The following is a 22204-nucleotide window of genomic DNA, read 5'->3' on the forward strand; positions in this document are numbered from 1 at the left end:
TTGGGTTTGGCAAGATCAAAATGAAACATTGAAACCAGTTTATTCCAATTATATTTAAGATAATATTTGTATGATCTTTTCCTTCTTTAGGCAATTTAGACTTTGAAGTGGAAACACTGGGACTAGAAAGATGACTCAATGCTGTACCAAGGAGTTCTCTCAGGGGGAAGTGAGTCTTGGTTAATGTGTAACAATAAAACAACATTCTTAGATATTCAAAGTCACCCTTCACCAACTGGTCCTTTTAGTTTTTAAAGATGTAAGTGAGGCTTTCTCATTCCACATAAACATGTTTGCTATCTTATGAAATCACCTAAAAAAGGCAAGGGGACCTCTTGTCTCCAAAATGTGAAGTGAGCATAAAATATTCATGCAATAATCCTTAAATGCTTTATGTAAGTTGCACAAAATACCAATAGATGTGTGTTTCAGAGGTTTATTCTTAAACAAACCTACTGATAAATGTGGAAAGCCAACATTTTTTCCATTTTCTGCTCTTTTACCAAAATATCTGGTCATGTACCAGTATCCGAAGCATTCGGGCACACACATCCAGACTGTGCAACAGCTTCTTTCCACAAGCCATCCGTCTCCTCAACAAAAAGGGACTGGACTGATAAACACACACACACACACACACACACACTCTATCACTCAGCTCAACTCAACTACCTCAAAGCACTGAGACTGGACTTACACATCAACCTGTAAATGCTCTTTTTGCACAATATTTTTATGTTTACTGTTCCTGCACTACCTACATACCAAGGATGTTTACGGTTTCCTTTGCACTACTTACCTAGCTAGAATAGTTAGTTTTAGTTAGATAGTTAGTTTTTGTTAATTTATGTTGTAATTTATGTTAGGTCAGTCTGTCCTGTCTCTAGTTAGCTAGTTTAGTGATTTTCTGTTAACTTATGTTGTAAATTTATGTTGCATGTAGCACCTTGGCCCTGGAGGAACGCTGTTTCGCCTCACTGTGTACAAACTGTATATGGCTGAAGTGACAATAAAGCCAACTTGACTTGACTTGACTTCATTGCTTTTATAGAAATGTACACAATCTGGTATGTGCATGACTTATAACTATAAATTATACACAGATTTATAACTACAAAATTATATGCAGCACTTCCCAATCGTAGTTTACCTCGCAACAAGGATTTCAATAAAGCAAAATGATCACTTATTTCTTAAATTGATAAGTAAGGCCAAAAAGATGGACAAGTTAATCTTTTTTCCCTTTCTTCTTCTTATGCTTATGAGATTGTCCGCCTCCTCATCCCCCTCTGTTGCCTTTCGAGCTCCTCCCTGTCCATGCTGGCATAGGAGGCAATTTCCCCAGGTCGTCCTCCTCTGTCTGGCACGCTGCCCATCAACGTCTAGTGACAACAGTGAAAAAAAACAACAACAACAACAAAAGTAAGAAAAGAAAAAGAAAATGTTTACTTAGCTGGAGTCAGAGGCATCTTCATTAAGGATCACAGACACATTCATGATTGTACCTTGTAAACAGAGGTGCTTGTTCCAGCTTTGACCGGGTCAATGAAGGACTGATCCTCTCTGGCAGCGAGCAGCAGAGATGGAGACACTTGGGAGGAGCCAATGAGGGACGCAAGATTAGGTGCCGAAGCCAGCGCAGCACTGTGTTCCTGTAAATAAAGGATGGACTAAATGGAGATGTCCGATATTTATCTTCTGCGTCACCAGCACATGCTCTGAGGATGGCCTAAAGCCGACTGACATAAAAGTAGTCTGTTGCAGTTCAGGGGTCCGTTCTTCGTACCTCGCTTACTACATCCAAGATCAAATGACACATCCAAGATCAAATCATCGCGCTAACTTTGAGCTCGCTAATCCGGTTCTCCGAACACACCTGTTGTTGACGATTAGTATAGCTGGACGAAGTAATCTGAGATCACTGGGTGGTTTAAAAGGGGCTACGCATCGATAGTAGAAACATTGATCGGCAACCCTGTGATTGGTCGGCGAAGATGTCGAAGGAGCGCGCTCAGTATTTCACGGCAGCAGACCAAGAACTCTTGATTGAGGGATTTCAGGAGTTTCAGAGTCTACTTAAAACGCAGGGGAACACTGCAAAGGCTGCAAAAGCAAGGAGAGAGGGCTGGCAGAAAGTTGCTGACAAATCAAACTTGTAAGTGATCCATGATATTACATTATATCATGTGATATTATATTATACCACATTATATTATATTACATCATATCCTCTTTCACATTAGAGCCACAACAGGACCCACTAACATGGGAACAAGTAAAAGTGAAATATAAGAATATTCTACAGAATGGTAATATCTATCACTCATATTGCTCCTAGTCTCTTGAAAAGAGACCCTGAAATAACCTGTTTGTTTGGTCGTAACAGCAACCAAGAAAAGGGCAGAGCAAATAAAGACAGGTGGTGGTCCTGCACCCCCTTGTCACACCCCGGCAGAGGAGCTGGCCCTAGGGTTGAATGCCACCAGACCCAGTGTTGAGGGCATCCCTGGGGGAAGCTCTTCCTTAGACCAGCAGCCGGGGTGCAGTAGCAGCAGCACCTTCATAACTGGTAAATGAGCTAATAATTCTATTTGTACAATGTAAAATATGTGGTCGTTGCCTTAATCAAAATGCTGGTTGTACACTGACATGTATTGACACTGTGGGTTTTTGTGTGTGCAGTTGTACACCCCGTCACTTTTACCTGTTCCCATGCAAGGGGTGACTGAAGCATGCACAGTAAGTTGGGAGATACATACATATACATACATATCTCTCCCTCTCTCTCTCCCTATATATATATATCTATATATATATATATATATATATATATATATATATATACACACACACACACACACACACACACACATACACAATCTGTTGTGTAATTATGTAGACCAATAGGCTGTACCACATCCCTTTGTAACACCATGTTGTTCCCAATGCACAGGACAGTGAAGCAACCCTGTCAGATGACTGTGGTTTGGAGGAAGTCCCTGTAAGTGCATGCATAATTTGGCCTGAATGTGTATCTACTTGTGTACTTCCATGTGTTTCTGACTGCAGTATGGTTTGCAGGCAAAGAGGCCGGCAGAGGGGCCTGATACAGAGGTGGGTGGGCAGTCTTGGAATTAATTCTACCTCCTATATGACATGTATTGACCGTCAAATGTTGTCTCCACAATTGAAACAGGGTGACATCCGTGTGCTCTATAAGAGAAGTCTCCAGCAGAAAATAGAGTACACTGAGCTAAAGAAACAGAAGCTTCTCGGTGACATCGAACTTCAAGCTCTAATGAGGCAAAAAGTTCAACTGGAAATCGAGTTGCTACAGAAGGAACTACAGAGTAAGTAACAATACACTTTCATACAGAGCACTATTGGTAACCTTGCGTGGTACAGTATATATGATTTTCTTTTCCAGGCAAATGATGACTGCCTTCTGTTGGATGAGACGGCAAAAGATGCCCAAATAAATCTCAAAGGAAAATATGTTTTGTCAAGTGTTTAATATACGAAATTGTGTTGCACAATTCTGTCCCGCGCAGCTCTGCCACTAGGTTGGTCCAAGTGCACTGGCTGGAGGTCATCAACAGGCTGCACCTCCACCACGGGGGTCCTCTCCTTTCTGATGGTGGCAATGTTGTGCAGTACGGCACATGCAACAATAATGTCACATGCCCTGTCAGGTGCAACCCTCAGACCTTTCAGACACTGAAATCTCCCCTTTAATTGCCCAAAGGTCATTTCAATGCGTGCCCTTGTCCTGGCTAGAGCTGCATTGTAGCGGGTCTGTGGCCCAGGGTTGGGGTCAGGGAACGGTGTCAGGAAGTACTGCCTGCATGCATAACCCCTGTCCCCAAGGAGAATCCCATCGTAGGCCCCTGTGTAATGGTGAAATGTTGTTATGTCAGGCCCAAAATAAGTATGACATATCAAAATAAGTCTCTTTTTCTTACCACGCTCAAATAATGTGCATTACCCTGACTCTCTGAAGATTCTTGAATCATGCACTGATCCGGGCCATTTAGCTTCCACATTTGTGATGTGGCACATGGAGTCACACACCATCTAAGAGATTTCAGTATATGTGAACACACTCCATTCCATTATATATTACCATCTGAAATATTAGTATTACTCACCTGCACATTTATACTGTGGACCCCCTTTCGGTTGACAAAATCCCCTTCATTGGGGCCTGGGGGGGCCTTGATTGCAATGTGTGCAGTCTATGGCACCAATCACATTGGGGAAGCCTGCGGACAATCGCGCTACAGTTACAGACATAGGTCATGGTTGCATCACATTCATTATCGATTTTCATGTACCTGCAATGGCAAAAAAGCCCTGTTTGACAACCTGTGGTCTCACGTGGCTTGGGAAAACCACAAACACACCCAGGAAATGCTTGAGTGCCAGGTATACTTTGCGAATGGCACGGCCAATGTTCTCTGCGTCTCCAACAGCGTACAGAAACGTGCCACTCGCAAAGAAACGCAAGGCAATGCACACAGTTTGTGCAGTTGTTAATGCCCGACTACGGTGAGTGGAACTCTTAACATAGGGATCCAACAAGTTGGTTAAGTAAATAATACCCTCACGGGAAAACTGATATCTCTCTATGAGCACACTGTCGCGCTGAGCTAAAGGATCCTGTCTATCCCGCAATATCCGCTGAATTCTGTAAACGCTCCTTATCAATCTTGCACCTTCCGCAATGGGTTGCTCGCGTACAAACGGACAGGACATGGCTGCGACAGACTTCCCAAATCCACCTTCGCTTTTTTAGCCGTGGTCTCTCATCTTGATTGCACGTAGTAATTTACTATTACTACCCTAAAATATGAATTACATCTGACATATGATCTACTACAAGACATAGAATGATTAATAGTACATTTCCCTTTTTTTTCGGAAATGACCTGTATGTATCTGTATGAAATCAATAAAAGAATCAAATGCTGCATTATAGTTACATTGCTAATATTTATTTATGGAAAAACAGTGGCGAAATATCGCTGTTGCTTTCGTATAAATGCAGCGGACATACCTGAGTGGCCGCGATCTAATCTTGTTTACATAAAGTAAGACTGCTCCCGAGCAGGTTTACGCTTACGGATCTGTTGCTATGACAGCAAGTCCCGGATGAGCTTCGGAGAACCGAATGATCCAAGATCACGCGAAATCGTCAACAATCAAATCCGGCTAACTTACTTAGCGAGGTACGAAGAACGGACCCCAGACCACACAATGTCAGTGTTGTCCTAATAACGCAGTGATCTTGCAGACAGTAACAGACATTTACTGTATATAAAGATTCAACATAACCTATAGGCCCCTTTGTTTGCAAAAGGACATTAGACAAATGGGTTCTCACTAAATTTATGAGCGAGTAAACACCCTCCTAATGAGTTTATCATCTCAGTCAGCAGTTTTATTCCGGTTTACTATGGCGTTCATTTTAAAAATTATGGCACCATGAAGGATTTTTTAAAAAAAGATGATGAATCAGGGAATGCCTAACCTGCAATTGACAAGTCAGTCCTGCAACACGCAGTGTCCCTTGGTTTGTTACTCGGATCCACCCTCCTTCAGTTTGAAGATGAAAATAAGATGATGACAGTCAAAATCTCAGATTAAGGCTTCAGATGTGCTGCTTATCTCCTTTATTACATACACTCTACTTGTTACAGGTGTTAGAGAAGGCAGGGTTCTCATGCATTTTGGAGATATTTGATGCAGATGCAAATGAAGAACCGCAGCTAATTTTGTGCATTAAATAAACTTCCGAGTGCCGCTAAGTGTCTTCACAAATGTTACTCTAACCTGGTTTTCTTCATTCTCAGTCACATTAAAGTGGACCTATTCCGTGCCATATTTTCTGTTGTATTAATTCTCATATTTAAACAGTCAAAGTTTCAAATGAGGTAAGCATATGAACAAGTAATCCCTGTAAACTAAACATTTAGGCTTCAGACTACACTAAACGCTCAGTTTCAAACACTTCTTTACTACTCTTGCATTCAACTGATATCAGACGCTAAAGACACCCTTAAAATGGTCATCTCGTGGATCCGTGCTGTATTCCAATTTAAGTGAGAAGTTGGAAATTTCAAGTTTGCAGCTGGAATTTTCAGCTAAAACCCTTAATCAAGTCGGACTTCCCACGTAAAAAGTCAGAGACATCACACCAACCCTACCTTTGTAATCCAAGCTGGCTGCGGTGAGAACTTGTAATCTGTACAACCACTGTTCTGTATTTGTGACTGCTAAATAAACCATACACGTGGTACTGACCAGGCTCTCTGTGCTGAGGTGCCATTTTTAAGCACAGTAAATAAATGAATAATCATTATGTTATACTCCAGACACTTCCTGGAAGCCTGCCATGGGGTTTACTTGGGTACGAAATCACTCCCAGCTCCAAAATCCAACTTCCCATGTAAAAACTCCACCTGCTGTTCAAAGGTTCTGTTTGCGAGGGGCACCCAAGTAGAAGAAATCTGCCTTGTGCTTAATTTATTCTACCAAGGTTGTGTCAGTATTTGCCTCTGGAGGCAGGTTTTTAATCACCATTGCAATCGAACAAAATCTCAACTGTGCAGTGCCCGATGTGGACGACACTGTGCATCAGTTAAATGCTGATTGGTTGAAAAGTGGGCCGGAATAAGGAACAGCAGAGTTCACCAGAAGTGGAAAAAATACATTATGAAAAGCTGAGACTGTCCCCGCGCTCCTCTCCACGAAGACGGGCGTGCACGGCTTATTCTTTACTCTGCGAAGTTCACGTGTGTTTACAAGGAGTGCTTCCTCCTTTAACACCCAGCACGCTCACCGCCCCCTGCTGGCCGGAGTGCGCACAACAACTTCATAAATAACCAAGTCATTCACTAGAGAGGGAATTAATAAATAAAGGATAAAGTACAGAAAGTCCAACGATTTTACAAAATATGAACACAAAAGTACAAGATTGTGGAGCAAGTGTATGAAAAATTATAAAAGTTAACAGTATTATTTGCCCCAATTTAAAAAAAGAAAATAAGTAATCGTGTTTTTTTTAAACAACAACAACAACAACAACATAATTATTAAAAAAAAAATTAAAAGCAGAACAGAAAAACATTACAGTTTGTATGAATAAGTTTAGGTTATTTTTCTGTTACAGAATTAGTGAATAAAGTAGTACATTTAGCTTTTCAAAGGTTTCAAACTGTTCGTGTAATATTTACTCTCCCTCAACTTCCCACTTTATGCGTCTCTATTTGACAGCATCTTTTTAAAACTTTCTCCCGTGATATAATGAAAAAGGTTTCACTCTGCCCGCACACATCACACCTTTCTCACTTCTTGAGGGGAACAAATTGTCCTATGAGGACGGAATACGCGTTTGTTTGCCTGTTAGGGGTCACCAGAGGTCTAGTGTAGCCTGCTGTGTTAACCAAAGATAAATCTGCTGGCATTAAGTACCTTGAAAGGTGGGATGCAACTAAACAGATATTAGATAAGTGATATGTGATGTTTGTGTAATATATGTATGGTCGGAAGGGGTCAATTTTTCACTGCAGGCAACTGCAAGTGACAAATAAAGGCTTCATTCATTCATTCATTCATAAGGCCTTTCCTCGTGTGTTTAGCATTTGGGTTTTTCTTTCTTCATTTGGAGATTTTACATGCAAAACATAAAACAATGGCTGTGTAGCATTGTTAAAACTATAAGGCTGCTTACACAGTAAAGCATCAGCAGTGAAAATCAATAATTCACTGTATTTAAAAGATGTTCAGACGTTTTACTTTTGATTGTCTAAATTAGTGTAGTTTTAATTATTTTCTGCTACTCAAATTTAACTTTAAATCAGATCGCAGTTGTCATGCTAGAATACAGATGTTTGAAACGTAACACAGCTCCATTTATTAGGACGCATTAACAAACTTTGCCGCCACCCCCGCCAAAAAAGCCCGTCACGACACACAAACACTGATGCCTTTATTGTGAAAAGACCACACCGGAAGAACGGCCAGATGTGATCCCACTCTGATTTTTACACCGTTTGAACTTAGTTTTTGTAATTTTGACAGCTTCTCAGAAGAAATGGCGACCAGTGAGGACGTGCGAGAAAATGTGAAGGTACTCTAGTCCCGGGTGTCGCCCAGACACCGCTCAGCTGTTGTCCATAAACTGTTCATTCACAGTTTATGGACATTTTTTTTATTTTGTCCACAGTTATTCGAGCATTGCAAAATAGTTGCTCGGGCGTGATTAATTTATAACCAGTGGAATTTCTTTTGTTTTTAATAAGTTTCTTTGCAGGTTGTTTTATGTATTCTGCAAAAGAAAGGTTTGCGGTGTCTACTTTACAGTACGTTGTCTTAATAAACATGTATGAGGACAGCTGTTAATGTGGCTGTGCAGAAATACTACGGCAAGCGACTGGAATCCTCGGGTGATCTGCAGACAGGTGCCGCCTCCTGCGGATCGTCCTGCAGACCAGCGCCCAGAAGCGTTACCGAAGCTCTGAGTGAGGTTCACCCTGAGGTGACCAAAAGGTGAAATGCCCGTCTCGCTTTGGAAACATAAGCAATTAAAGTCTTTTTTTTTCTTACCAGATATCAGCTCGTAAATAAAGATTCCCAGCCGACCATCTTTCAGTTACCTGAAGAAAGTTCCAGGATGATGATGCACTTGTTCAAGCATTTCTAAGCAGTGTTGTCTGTTTTTCTGTGGAGCAGAAGCCACATGTCTGCTGCTGTGACTTCAGGGGCGATGAATTTATTAAATTGATAAAATTTCTTAAGTTTTTGTGTTTCATTATTTTTGTAACTAATGATTTGACTGGTGTAATAGTTCATACTTAATTTAGCCTAGTACACGAGACACGTATTGTGGAATTTAAGCTCTGTATCACAAAAAGAAAAGAATATAAACTCAATGTGGCCGTGGATGGTGCCTGTAAACACAAATATGAATTTTTCCAAACTTCATTTTGGGAAAGTAAGCCCAAACACCATCACAACCACAAACTTTGGATATCTTACTACCAGACACCACATCTTTCCATCGATTTTCTTCCGCTTATCCTGATCTTTTCGTTTTTGCTCAGGCTGGAAGCATTTGGTCAGCTGACATGGAATAGACCCAGACAATCAGATTTTTGAGATTCCCACTTATGGGATCATTCTGTACAGCCTGATTAGAGTCAACAGGCTTTCCTGTAATGACTGGTGTTATTGGCTCTCTTCAGGTTCTTCGGCTGTGGTCTTCCATTTCCAGCAAAGCTCGAGGGCTGCAGAGTCCTGGACCTCGGCAGTGGCTCCGGCAGAGACTGCTATGCTTTTAGTAAACTGGTTGGGCCGAATGGACACGTGACTGGGATCGACATGACACAGGAGCTGGTAATTACAGGTTTCTGCACAGATGGCACTTTCATGTCTGCCCCTTCCTGATGTAGTTAATTCATGTTCTTTTAGATCACCGCAGCTCGTCAGTATGTTCAGTATCATCAAGAAAAGTTTGGCTATAAGGAGCCCAACGTCACATTTGTCCAGGGCTACATGGAGAACCTCAACGAAGCTGGCATTCAGAGTGACTCCATGGATGTTGTGATGTAGGTTTAAATGATGTAGTTGTGTTGGCTGTCAGCCGAAAAAAAGAAGCTTTAATTTGGTTGATAAAAGGTTTTTTTTACCCTTCTTTGTAATCTCTTCAGATCCAACTGTGTGATCTGTCTGTGTGCTGATAAAAGAGCAGTGCTGCAGCAAGCCTACAACGTCTTAAAGGTTAGCCTGACGATTAATTGCAAATTAACACAAAGAAGTGTTAACATGCTGTCACACACACACACAAAGAAATATAGGAATATAAGGTGCACCCACTTATTTCATACAGGAGGGAGGTGAGCTTTACTTCAGTGACATGTTTGCCAGTAAGATCATCCCTGATCACATGAAGCAAGATGCAGTCCTGTGGGGTAAAACAAACACTGCTTCTAAATCCAGTTAATTCAAAGCCAACCATCTCTGCCGTCACTTCACTCTTCAATCCCCGTCTCCTCTGACTTAGGTGAGGGGATGGGCGGCTCTCTGTTTTGGCCCGATCTAATCTCATTGGCCCACAGTGTGGGTTTCAGCTCTCCACACCTTGTTTCAGCGAGCCACATTGTGGTCTACAACAGTGAGCTCAAAGCAAAAGCAGGTAAAAAGAGGCACGTTTTCAGACAGCATTCACTCTGATTTCACAACTGAGCGAGCTCTTCATTTTGTAGGCGACATCAGTTATGCTTCAGGCACTTACAGGCTCTTCAAGCTGCCCAAAAGTCCAGCAATGTCAAACGCTACTGTGACCTATAAAGGGACGTTGGCAGAATTCCCAGATCAGCTGGACTTTGATTCCTCCCACTGCTTCAAGGTATAAAAGGCACCCTTTTTCTTATCAGCATGTATGCAGAGACATTTATTAACCTGCTTTTATTCTAAAAACACAGGTGATAATAAGTCTGGAAGTGTTGTAGCTTTTAGTTTCAGAGAAAAAACATGGATATCCAATGAAACTCTTTTCCTCTTACACAGAAAGACGTAGCAGTGCAGGTAAATGGAGAGATGGCAGCAATCCTCCAGAGTTCCCGTTTCTCCTCAGACTTTAAAATCCAGATGTTGGATAAACAGGAATCCAAGTCGGAGACAACGCCAGAGGTATCCAACACCCCAAGTTCACTGTGGCTAAAATGCTTTTAAATGTTAACTTTTTACCCCTTTAGAGCGAACTAAGAAAAACCCTTGAAGCTCTTTTCTGAACTGAGCGGTCGTCAAATCACGTTGTTAGTGATTTTGACTGAGACATCAAAACTCATCATTAAGGGTACAGGTCGTTAATTGATGTTTTGATATGGGAAAGAGTTAACGCTTCAGCGTGCTTAAGTTATGATATCAACATACAGTTTTATCTTCTCAGTATTGCCACCTCAACCCATTTCTGCTGGCTGACAAACTGGGATCCTCCGTGAAGCAGTGCTCTAAAACAAGCAAATGAAGAGGCAAGTGACTGATCTGAAGGCTTAACAGAAAATGTTATTTTTGAAGTTGCCTTTTTAAAGACATAACTTTACTAACTAATGGGGACTCTTGTAGATAATCTCACAGATCGTGGCCAGTGACATGTCCCCATATTTCATATTTAGACATTAAAATGTATTTTTGTAGAAAACACAAGTTTGTTTCTCTGTAACACTATCAACTCAGAGTTTGAGCTTCTTCAAGCTCATGTCATAATTGCCATGTGAACAACAAAATTTACAGAAGTGGAAATAAAAAGACTTAATGACATAATAACCTGTGTTTAATATTTGATATGGAATTTTACAACCGTATAATAAAACGACTGAATTATAGGGGATTTAAACAGCAACATTCAGGTACTGAGGTGGATGCATGACAAGCAGCTGCCGACAGGCTGACAGTGTTAAATACGAAATGACATAAACATTCAGGGGTGCTGAAACAGAAAAGTTTTCTTTCTCCCCAGTTAACTGTCGTGGCACTGAAGACGACACCTGATACAGAGCTGTGCAGCATATCATAAGGAATACATGAGCTACAACTCTGTTGTATAATGTATTAAGGCACTACAGTACACATAAAAAAAGAAGTGAAAAACAAACTTTTTATCTTATTTATCTTTCATGGGCAGTATTTTAAAGTGTTTTGTAAATGTTGTAAATGTATTCTCATGTGAAGTGTAGTGACGTGTGTGTTTAAGAAGTTTTGAGTGTATAGTATGAAATGAAAAAGACCTTTAAGTAACTGATAAAGTTGATAAAGCCGTAACATTTTCAGCTCATAAAAACATCTAAATGCACTCAGTGGCCACTTTGTTAGGTACACCTGCTCAGCTGTACAAATATTGAATCATCCAATCACATGACAGCAGCTGGTTATCTCTTGAAGTTCAAACTGAGTGTCTGAATGTGAAAGAAAGCTGCTTTAAGTGACTTTGAATGTGATGAGACTGTTGGTGCCAAACTGGCTGGTCTGAGTATTTCAGAAGCTGCTGATCTGCTGGGATTTTCCCACATAGAAATCTCGAGGGTTTACAGATAACGGTCTAAAAAAGAGAACATATCCAGTGAGTTCTCAGCGTAAAAATGCCTCGTTCATGTTGGAAGAGAATGACCAGACAGCTTCAATCTGAAGCTGAAGGTAACAGTAACAAATAACCATTGGTTACAATCAAGATATCTAGAAAAGCATCTCTGGGAGCACAGTATCTCAAACCCTGATGCAGATGGGGTACAGCAGCAGAGGACCACACTGGGTGGCACTCCTGTCAGCTGAAAGAAGGGAACTGAAGCTTCAGTTTACACGGCTCATTAAAAACAGACAAGAGAATGTAAAATGTTGCCTGGTCTGATGATTAATTTAGCATAAACAACATGAAAGTGCATATCCCTCATGTCTTGTTCCAGGGATTCAGGCTGCTGGTGGAGTAGATGTGTGGGGGATTTTTCCTGTCACAATTTAATGTTGCATTGCTAACGTTAACTACAGACTGTACCTTCCTAAGACATCACACCTTTAGTAAAGCAACCGGAAAAAAAAAATAAAAATAAACTAATTAAAGAGGTCAGTGTGCACAAAGAGAGAAATTCAATAAAGCTGTGACTGCTACTATAGTAACAGGGCTCTTTGATAAGAGCAGATAAGAGAGGCCGGCTGGTTTCCAGGCAGCCTGAGGCAGAAAGTGGATTAATTTCATTTGATGTCATGTCAGACAGAAGGAGAAAAAACCAAAGCAAGAGACGACATCGCTCATCGCTGAGAGGCGTAAATCCTCGTTACATCTGCAGCCAGCTCAGGTCTTCAGCTCTGAACAGAAGAGAAGAGGAGAAAACAAAAATTAAACACTGAGCAGCTTTCAGGTTGTGAGTTAGTGATTTGGTTTATTATTTTTTAAAACATGAACTAAGTTTAGTTTTGGTAGTATACAGTAGTGGTTAAAACTGCTATAAACAATACTTGTCATCAAATTTTACTTTAAGTATTTTTTATGTTTTAGATTGCAGGTTGTTTTAGCATAAACACTCCAGTAATACACTACTCACTTCCTGCATAACACCATGTGGCAGACAGATGACGTAAGCAGCTAACCTATAATCATAGTGAAGAATTTGGCATCTAAAGAACCAGATGTTCCTCTGAGAATTTAGTGGAAAGCAAACAAAGGCACCAGTGGATTTCAACATGACACATAAATGACAGACAATGTTGTCCCATATGTCCTGCATGGGGTTTGTCTTTAGTCTGTAAAGAAAAGGATATATAACTTCCAAGGCTAAAAAGTGAAGCCAATGCAGAACTTTCAAGCTGCAGTCTTTCTACTGACCAGCAGGGGGCAACGCATATGGCTGCAAAAAGTCTGATCGTACAGAAGTCAATGTCACTCCCGTCAGTTAGATGGGAGATTAGATGTTCGAACATTTAATTTCAGAGGTAACTGGAAAGCAGCACGATTCAATTCAATTTTATTTATATGGTGCCAAATCACAGCAAATATATATATCACCTAAAGGTGCTTTTTTTGGTAAGACCCTACAATCATACAGAGAAAACCCCAACAGTCAGACAACTCCCGATAGGCAAGCACTTGGTAACTGTGGGAAGGAAAAACTCCCTTTTAACAGGAAGAAATCAACAACGAATGTAACCAATATTACAGTTGAGGAACTAAACATTTTTGTATATTTTACAGTCTAACTTGTATAAATGTAGGACAGCACTCACTGAGCTTGTGCTTTTGTTAAGATTTGGCCTTTAGCCATCAGCTCTGCGATGCGAGCCACGGCAGGATCGAACATCAGGCTGGCCGCTGCCACCACCACATCGTCCCTGTCACCAAAAAAAAAAAAAAAAAGGTCACGTGAGAAATTTTACACACAGAGGACGAGTTTATGGTCAGCTGTTCAGGGCTAACTCTGCACTCACTTTATGTAGAAAGCCAGAAATTTCCTTTCTTCCACTTTGCCTTTGAATATAATTTCTGTGTATCCTTCCCCATAGCCTAGAAAGAGGAAATGAGAGGAGGAACAAAGATTTAACACAGCCTCGTCTAAAAGTAAATTACATTTTAAAGGTGACATTTAGAAGTGAACACTCCACCGGCATATCGGATACTCTTCCCAAGCAAAACAGTCCAGAAGAAAGGAACAGACTCGATTTTTGTGGATTTCTTCAGCATGTTCAGAGCAGCTACTCTTCCTGGTACAAAAGACAATGATAAGGTTTAACTCGGCATTAAATCACCCATCATAAGTTTTCGATTGAATGAAAAACACAGTCCTTCAGCCTCTCACCGTGAGCGTGTGACATTTGCCAGTGACCAATGCTCACCCTCTGGTCGCCTCGAATGGTCAGAGGGAAAGAGGTAACATCTCCAGCGGCAAAAATATCTGGTACGTTGGTCCTCATGAACTGTTAGAATAGATGAATAAAGGTTACAGCAAGAACCTCAACATAAGACGTGTAAAATACATACGTGCAGCTATTCCCTCCAGTCATCAGGGCACACAGTTAGGGCTATAATTCTTTTTAGTTTTTGCCTCTGTATGTTTTCAGGCAACGTCTAATCTGGCCTTCCATGTGATCATGAACTTACATTCATTCTTTGTAAGAATGAACCAGACTGTTGATTTGACAGGTTTATTTTGGTTAGCGGTCATCAGATGTGCAGATAATGTAAGAAAGAGACCTTTTTGAAGCAAAAATTTTAATATTTTTAACGTAGGAAAAGCAAAGGTGTACTCATATTGATGATGCTGGCTCACCATCAAGGCTTACGGTAACAGTTAAAGAAACGCAGACACCTCTGGGTGCCATGCTTTATGCTTTAGTTATATCAGCATAAGTTCGGCTGTGCCCTCTAAAGACTGCGTTACCTTGTCAACAATAACAGCTTTCTTTGAATCCACTTCCACCCCGCTTCCTGCCAATAAGTCTGAATTGGGGATTACACCTGAAAAACACATATTTGACTTTGATATTGGTGGAACTGCACAGGAAATTTCTGTCCGACTTTGTTTAAAACAATCATCACTCATAAAGCAATGTTAGCAAACACCAGCCCACACATCCAAATGTCTCCACACTCAAACACTCCCAAACTTGATTTGCATTTCAGGCAGACCTGAAGGAACACTGAAGTAGAAAAATAACTACCAATGCCAGCGATCACAACATCAGCCTCCAGGACTACACCACTCTTCAACACCACCTGCTTCACCTGAAAAAACCCCCCAAAACATCAGTTATGGCTCCGTTTAAGCAGAATATATTAGACTTCAGAGATAATGGGTTATTTTACAAGCGATATCATGAGGGTTGATGTTTGATCATTGTTAATAATGCTGCGGGTGACATGTATTCCTGTTCTACAATCATTAACCAAACTGTCCGTCATGAAAATAATCGCAGGCAGAGATACCTTCCCGTTCTCTCCTCTGATCTCAGTGACGCGATCGTTCATGTGGAACTTCACATTTTTTTCTTCCAACATCTGAAAGTGAAAAACTGTGTTTTACTTATGTGAATTTAAAAAACAAATCCAAGAGAGTAGCACTGAAAACTGTCGTCATCATAGTCGCGCACTTGCATACTCAGCTGGCCGATCTCCGACCCCAGAGCGCACTCGAACGGGTATTGAGTACTGCCAACCATAGCCACACTGGCAGCTTTGTCTGAAAAGTAGGACGCCACCTCCATACCTAATATGCAAATGAAAAACACATCAGTGACGTGCACACTTGTGTGCCGTAGCTATCAGATATCTATGAGCAAAGAGCGTCACGTCAACCCCGATGGGCAAAAAGATGAAAGGTGTCTCATTCTTTAACATAAAAAAGAAACCTTATTTAATAACCTATGAAAGACGCTCCGGTAACAACTACTTTCTGGCCGAGGCTGGAGCTGTAAATGTCTTTGGCGTCTTCGTAACTCTGCAGTAATTTTACTCCTTCCAGGTCTGAGCCAGGACAGGTGAGCGGCCGTGCCCTGTGAACAAAAAATAGTAATTTGAAAAAAAAGGGACCACCGCGGTGCTATCAGACAAACATTACAACTTGTGACACATACAATGTATGTTTGCTTTTGCTCATTAAAGACGGTCTCACCTGCAGCCTGTTGCGATGAGGAGCTGGTCGTAATGCTGCAGAGTGCCGTCACTCATTTTCACTTCCTTCTTGGCCGGGTTTACCGACACCACCTGCAAAGCAACGCACAAACCTTACACATACACAAAAACATACCCCTGTAGTCAAGTCACTTCACTGGCTCCCAGTTCAAAACAGTTACATTTAAAATCCTTCTATTAGTTGATAACACTCTCAATGATTTGGCCTCCGAGGACCAGGGGCGCCTCCAGAATTTTTTCATAGGTGTGGCCATATGGGGGTGATTAACAATATACAGGTGGCACACCAAAAACATAATTTCTAGTTTTATTATGCCGTTGTCAAATATAGGTTACCTGATAAATACTTGAAAAAAGGAGAAAGAAAAGTATTATATGCCTAATTAATTTCCTGCTCTTAAAGTTGATATCACTGTAAACAGGTACATTTGAAAACCAAATACCATTTTGAAATCCATAATAATCTGTTTTAATGGATTGACTGACTGGAAGTCCCAACCATTGCTTTAATGATTCTCAGCGGAGCTGAGCAGAAGATGCTTACAATTCACTCTGCCTGAAGTGTGTGTGGCCGTGCATGTGTATGTTCACTTGTATTTTAGTTTTATTTTGCTGTTTTCATAGGCGTTTATGTTTTTATCTGAGTCTGAGCATAATTAAATGTACTAAATAAATAAAACTGCTATTAATTCTACACTGATTACCAAACAGCAGACCCTCTTAAGGCCCGCAGATCTTACTATTCCCCAAGAGGAGATTGATTTCCAAAACTAGGCGAGAGTGCATCAAAAATACATTCTAACCTCTTTCTTCGTCCACATCTCTATCCCGTATCGTTGATAAAAGTCATCTGGCCGGAGAAGGATGCTGCTGCTCTCCACATTCAGAGCCTGAAAGAAGGAACGCCACTCACTAAAACCACTCAGAGAGAAAAACACAAATCAAAAGGCAGAAATGCAAACACATGGAGCATCTACCCCCTTATCCTGGTGCTTACCTTGCTCAGTTTGGGTTTATCAAACGGAGGCACGGAGTCTTTAGTTATGATGACGATGCGACCCTGGTAGCAATTTTGCCGAAGCGTCTCAGCGCAGACCAGAGAGGCGGGGCCTGAAATTACAATGTCTATGTTAAGGACTGTGATTTTTTTTATACCTCCTAGTCTCTGTCTTCACTTTTGCCTGAATACTTTAAACTGTACAAAAAGCTGCCATGCCCTAAACCTGCCTGTCGGTTAAAATGGACTGATGAATATTTCCATCTCATATTCATTACAAAGTTCTCACCTCCTCCTATGAGCAGAATCGTATGTTTGACGTCCGGCACCACACTGCACATCTCTTTCACCCGTTTGGTCACGGCCAGAGACTGAGACAAACACACAGTGCATTGTAACACAACATAAAAGTGCACTTTGGTTCATTTTAATCGTCTTTCACCTGATCTGCCTTACGTTTTTGTTGATTGAAACGTACACCTTGCCGTCTTCAACTTTGACCTGTTAAATGAAACCACATTAATGATCGTTGCCTGACTGTAGGTGAACAGAATAAAAAACGAAAACATTGTTTAAGAGGCAGAATGTTTGCTGAAACATAATGAGATAGGATAACAGAACCAAACATGTATAGGTTTAGGAAGAAAAGCCCTTTTGATACATTATTTTTGCCTTTTTTTGATCAAACGTTCCCCGTTTCAGAAGCTCAGATGCAAAAAAAACACAGCCTATCTCCTAAATGTTTTTCATAAGCTCAAATATAAATATAAATATTGTTAAAATGATCTGAGCCCTTAATTACTTTAAACTCCTTTAATTTAGCTTTATTCTTTATACAATTACATTAAACTGGAACCAGAACTTCAACGGTATATTAGTCAAATCGTCTCATGAGCGATCACAATACACACGTTACTGCCTGTAAAAGTAACATGTATGACCTTGAACTTGAGCACAATCTGAGTGAAGACACATTAGGTGATCACAGTGATCCAATTTTTGACCAAAACTGTAGGTGTAGTGATTGTGGTGAAGCGAGGCGGGACAGATGAATGAGGGACACCTCACCATGGCATAAGCTGATCGACTTTTCGGGCAGAGGAGCTACAAAATGAATCCATCAATTTGTGAGAAAATGTAATGAACAACGGAGAAAATGACCCAAATGCAGGAAGTCACAGAATCAGAGGTCAAGTCCAAAAATCCAGCTTTTGAATTGAGGTAGGTGTAAACCAAAAGTGAGGGATGAAACAAACAATACCACTCAAAAACTTCTCTGAAGCCTTTTGACAACATGGCAGTGTTAAGCAGGAGGTGTTTGTATATATGTTGCAGAGACGACTTGAATACAGGTGTGGCAGAAAGAGGGCTAAAAAAGGCCAATGGAAAATATTTCACAATACAGGAAGTGACTGAGCAGAAAACCAGAATCATGACAAAGAAAACAATCCTAGATGAACTTGTGATAATTCAGATAACTGCCATTTCACCTTGTAGCAGGGCAGACTGTCCAGACCTGGATAATCCTCAATATCTCCATTCCTGACATTGAAGCACGCACCGTGAAAAGGACATCTCACTCTGTCACCAACCAGTGTCCCTGAATTAACACAGAGCATGCAACTTAGAAAGTGAAAGAAGGCGAGAAAGATAAATAGCCGAGACGTACCTTAAGGCCTTACCCTTGATCAGAGGTGCGCCGTAATGAGAGCACCTGCCTCCAACAGCGCTGTACTGACCCTCGCTGCGGACTAGCAGCACCTTCTGATCCCCCACAGTTACTTCTTTCATTCTGCATGAACACAAAAAGAGCAAAAGAAGAAATCATTATAAAAACCTGTTTTGTTTTTTACCATTTTCCTCTTTTGTTTTGTTGTTGTTCTTAACTTCCCTCTGTTTTTGTGCTCTTTCCCAACAACTTGTAAATATCACATATATCTGATTAATTTGCCAAGTAGTGGATCGCACGATTACTGAAGGTCGGTCTGCACATCTTGTAAGATTAGCAGGAAAGACCTGGCTTCAGGGCGTTCTTTTCCTTTAAACTACTTCACTTACTTTAGCCACTTGGTTTGGTTTAGGAAAAGATTACGTCTTGGGTTCAAATACAACCTTTCAATCACATTCAACATTTCTTAAAGAAACATTGGAATAAGATACCAAGCCTTCATGGGCGGCTGATTATGTGTTTGCTCCCGGTGTTTGTTTTGCTTAGATTGTTTGCTGTGTTGTACATGTCTCTCCTCCCTCTGCACTGATTTGAACTTTTGACCTGGTTTCCTGTTAGCAAAGGTGTCACAAACAGACGATGTGAATTGCATTGTCACTTACTGTCCATCTTTGAGATCAGCCTCCTGACACACCAGTTCCGTCACCTCCTCCTGGGTCTCCGTTTGACCGGTTTCTTGGCACTGATTCATCCTGCAACACGTTAACCACCCTAAGTAAACATGTTTGCTGTTAGAGTGAATGGGTGGGCCCGTAGACTGCCAAGATTTATGATAATGTGTATCTAGACCAAAGTCAGCTACAATCCAGCTTAGTACAGAACAGACAACATGCAGGTACTGAAATTCTTAGTTTTATCAGAGACACACGCAGCATATTTCGCTTTTTGTTCTTTATGTATTGCAAATACTCCTACATTTTAGCTGAAATGCTTCTTGGGAATTTAAATATTAAAAATTATTAAAGTTTTTAATTAACAGAAGGTAAGCGATAGCAAATGCAGCCATATATGTCAGGTACAGAAAATATATACTTATACTTAAAATATGTTGTTCTGCAGAATCAGTGAAGATCATATACAGACTTTGTGCTGTACAGCAGCCTATTAGTATAACAAGGGTTAAAATTAAGTAAACGGGCATTGTATTTATATATAAGGCCAAAACTTTAGGCTAACACTAAAACCAATAGATCAGAGACGTCAAACTCATTTTACATCATGGGCCACATACGTTCATCTTAACCTTTTCTTTAACTTCCATTATCCTTTATGCTATGGACAAAATTTGAACCGTTTCAGAAAAAAAGACCAGCACATGGTAAAATGAGCTCTGCATAGATTTTACTATGTCCGCTTCACATTATAGTAACTGAAATATTTCCTGCAAGTTGTTTTGTTTTTTATACTTACAGTCAAAATGACTGAAGTAGTACATCAGCCTGTATAAATCTCAATTCTGTCATTGTAACAAAGTTTAACTACACATTTAATTCCTGAGATAATTTGAGGAAAAGAAGTGCATACAAACATAAATGATGTCAAGACATAATGAGACGGGAAAAAATGTTTTTTCAGAAGCTGCAATCAGTTGTTGGCTGTTGATACATCTTTATTTATCCAGGGAAACAGTCTCAAGAAAGACCTGGACAAGGTGGCAGCAAAACATAAAAGTTCTATAGAGATACTTTAAGTAATAAAATGGACTGGACTGATAACAATGTCAAACACGGAGTGGGGACAATAACGCAGAGTCATAATGATGCTTGCAAAAACTGGCCACCTCTTCAATTCATATATAAACCCGTCATAAATCACAGTCACTGTTTATCCTCATAAACAACGTACTTTAAAAACAAACAAACAAACAAATAACAAACATGCAAATAGTAGAATTCACTTTTTGGTATGACATCGGAGTCTTTGCTGTCCGTTTCTGGCTCCCGTGCCCTATGTTTGACACCACCGCTAAAGACTGTGATTTACATCTAGCTTAAAGCGAAATCGAAATCTGCGCATTATTTCCACGAGTGCATTAAATACAGCTGACCGGTTTAGAGAGAGAAACAGCAAGCCCCACGAGGCTGCACTCACCTGTTTCCTTGCACCTGAGCAGCACGGAGGAGAAAAGCAGACTATCAGATGAACACCCCCTGCGTGACAGCCACCCGGTCCCGCGAGCTCCTCCCTCAGCCAACCGTAACCGAGGAGGAACAATACAGGAGTGACAATGGGCTGCACAGCGCGTATAGCGAATACAGTCCGTGTACGGGAGGAACAGAGCGTACAGTTACGCCATGAAAAAAAAAAGGATTAGCGCTGACTAAGGAAGGATCAGTACGAACACATGTGTACCGGAGGGTAGATACCTGCAGAGGAGCCGCTTTTAAAGGTTTTAATAGGCAGAACAGCAAGGAGCAGGGGCGTTAGTCAATGGGGTGGCACACCAGGGCGGGGGGCATTTAATCAGAAATGATCAGCTGCCTGCAGCATACAGTGCATGGTTTTCAGGCTCATGTGCAGCCATGTGCCCTGTTATTAGCTGCATGGAAAGAGGCAAAGCATAAAGGTTTAAAAATTAGTTTCTATTCCTTAAATGTAAAAGTCATAACCCATCTTAAAGTCTCAGTTCAATCCCAGCTGTCATGTGGTGAGAGTTGATGATGATGAAGCTTTATTTGTCACTTGCAGTTGCCTGCAGTGAAATAGGACCCCTCATACATACTTTACACAAACGTCACATCAGGAAGACAAGTCAGAACAGGTAGCATAAAGAAAAACAATGAAATGTACAACACAATAGGGAGTGGAGGAGAGAAAAGATAACTGCACAGATTGAGCTCCTGGTGGGAGATCAGTAGGAGAAAAGAAAACAAAAACTTCTCAGCACAAAAAGCACATGAATCTACACACCATAAACCATGAAAACACATCACAAGTTCAGGTACACCTTGTCAATCTGTAGCAGGGTTACATGGAGACAGTCCACCATTGATACATCTATACTCAGTTTGGACTGTGGGAGGAACCCGCACAGACAGACACAGGGAGAACATCCAGTGGGTTTGAATCCAGGACCTTCTTCCTGTGAAGCAACAGCACTGACCACCTCACCAATTTTCCAACCCTTTGATATATTATTAGACCATAGACAGAAAGACACTTGTTTTATTTATCCCCAAGGGGAAATTCAAATATCCGGCCAAAAATAAACACCATGTAAAGGACTGCATCCTTTGCTCCTGGTGGGCATGCGTGAGTCACCTCTGGCCTCGTGAAATGTAGGATCAGATGCTCTTTCTTG

General features: G+C 40.9%; 3 protein-coding genes across 10 annotated transcripts; 1 reads left to right on the forward strand and 2 right to left on the reverse strand.

Moving 5' to 3' along the window:
- Positions 1–420: 420 nt before the first annotated feature.
- On the reverse strand, positions 421–7077 carry LOC100697305 (protein FAM98A). Of its 3 annotated transcripts, XM_025898443.1 has the most exons (5): positions 5531–7076; positions 4149–4262; positions 3963–4074; positions 1506–1652; positions 421–1382 (listed from the first exon to the last, which is right to left on the reverse strand). In XM_025898443.1, the coding sequence occupies exons 2-5, from the start codon at positions 4154–4156 to the stop codon at positions 1260–1262; spliced, it is 390 nt and encodes a 129-aa protein (XP_025754228.1). In that variant the 5' UTR covers positions 4157–4262; positions 5531–7076; the 3' UTR covers positions 421–1259. The 3 variants fall into 3 exon arrangements, with proteins under 3 accessions (XP_025754228.1, XP_025754226.1, XP_025754227.1); XM_025898441.1 differs by lacking the exons at positions 3963–4074; positions 4149–4262 and having other exon boundaries at positions 5531–5595; positions 6207–7077; XM_025898442.1 differs by lacking the exons at positions 3963–4074; positions 4149–4262 and having other exon boundaries at positions 5531–5595; positions 6580–7076.
- A 913-nt stretch (positions 7078–7990) lies between these two features.
- zgc:153372 (arsenite methyltransferase) lies at positions 7991–11819 on the forward strand. Of its 3 annotated transcripts, XM_003458622.5 has the most exons (11): positions 7991–8131; positions 8417–8550; positions 9246–9396; positions 9472–9608; positions 9711–9780; positions 9890–9971; positions 10064–10195; positions 10266–10408; positions 10570–10692; positions 10952–11033; positions 11522–11819. In XM_003458622.5, the coding sequence occupies exons 1-10, from the start codon at positions 8096–8098 to the stop codon at positions 11027–11029; spliced, it is 1086 nt and encodes a 361-aa protein (XP_003458670.2). In that variant the 5' UTR covers positions 7991–8095; the 3' UTR covers positions 11030–11033; positions 11522–11819. The 3 variants fall into 3 exon arrangements, with proteins under 3 accessions (XP_003458670.2, XP_025754229.1, XP_013121873.1); XM_025898444.1 differs by having other exon boundaries at positions 10952–11656; XM_013266419.3 differs by lacking the exon at positions 7991–8131 and having other exon boundaries at positions 8150–8550; positions 10952–11656.
- On the reverse strand, positions 11318–21267 carry aifm4 (apoptosis inducing factor mitochondria associated 4). Of its 4 annotated transcripts, none has more exons than XM_005463742.4 (20): positions 20995–21267; positions 19590–19595; positions 19506–19559; positions 18857–18966; positions 18665–18774; positions 17631–17675; positions 17464–17545; positions 17175–17287; positions 16981–17067; positions 16158–16249; positions 15908–16038; positions 15637–15752; positions 15473–15544; positions 15208–15271; positions 14928–15004; positions 14346–14463; positions 14152–14250; positions 13978–14053; positions 13777–13881; positions 11318–12861 (listed from the first exon to the last, which is right to left on the reverse strand). In XM_005463742.4, exons 2-20 carry the CDS (start codon positions 19592–19594, stop codon positions 12831–12833), a joined length of 1587 nt encoding a protein of 528 aa, XP_005463799.1. In that variant the 5' UTR covers position 19595; positions 20995–21267; the 3' UTR covers positions 11318–12830. The 4 variants fall into 4 exon arrangements, with proteins under 4 accessions (XP_005463799.1, XP_005463798.1, XP_005463796.1 ...); XM_005463741.4 differs by having other exon boundaries at positions 19590–19614; XM_005463739.4 differs by having other exon boundaries at positions 19506–19595; positions 20995–21266.
- Positions 21268–22204: the final 937 nt, after the last annotated feature.

Source organism: Oreochromis niloticus, linkage group LG14 (genome assembly GCF_001858045.2).
Source record: "Oreochromis niloticus isolate F11D_XX linkage group LG14, O_niloticus_UMD_NMBU, whole genome shotgun sequence".
Lineage (NCBI taxonomy): Eukaryota > Metazoa > Chordata > Actinopteri > Cichliformes > Cichlidae > Oreochromis > Oreochromis niloticus.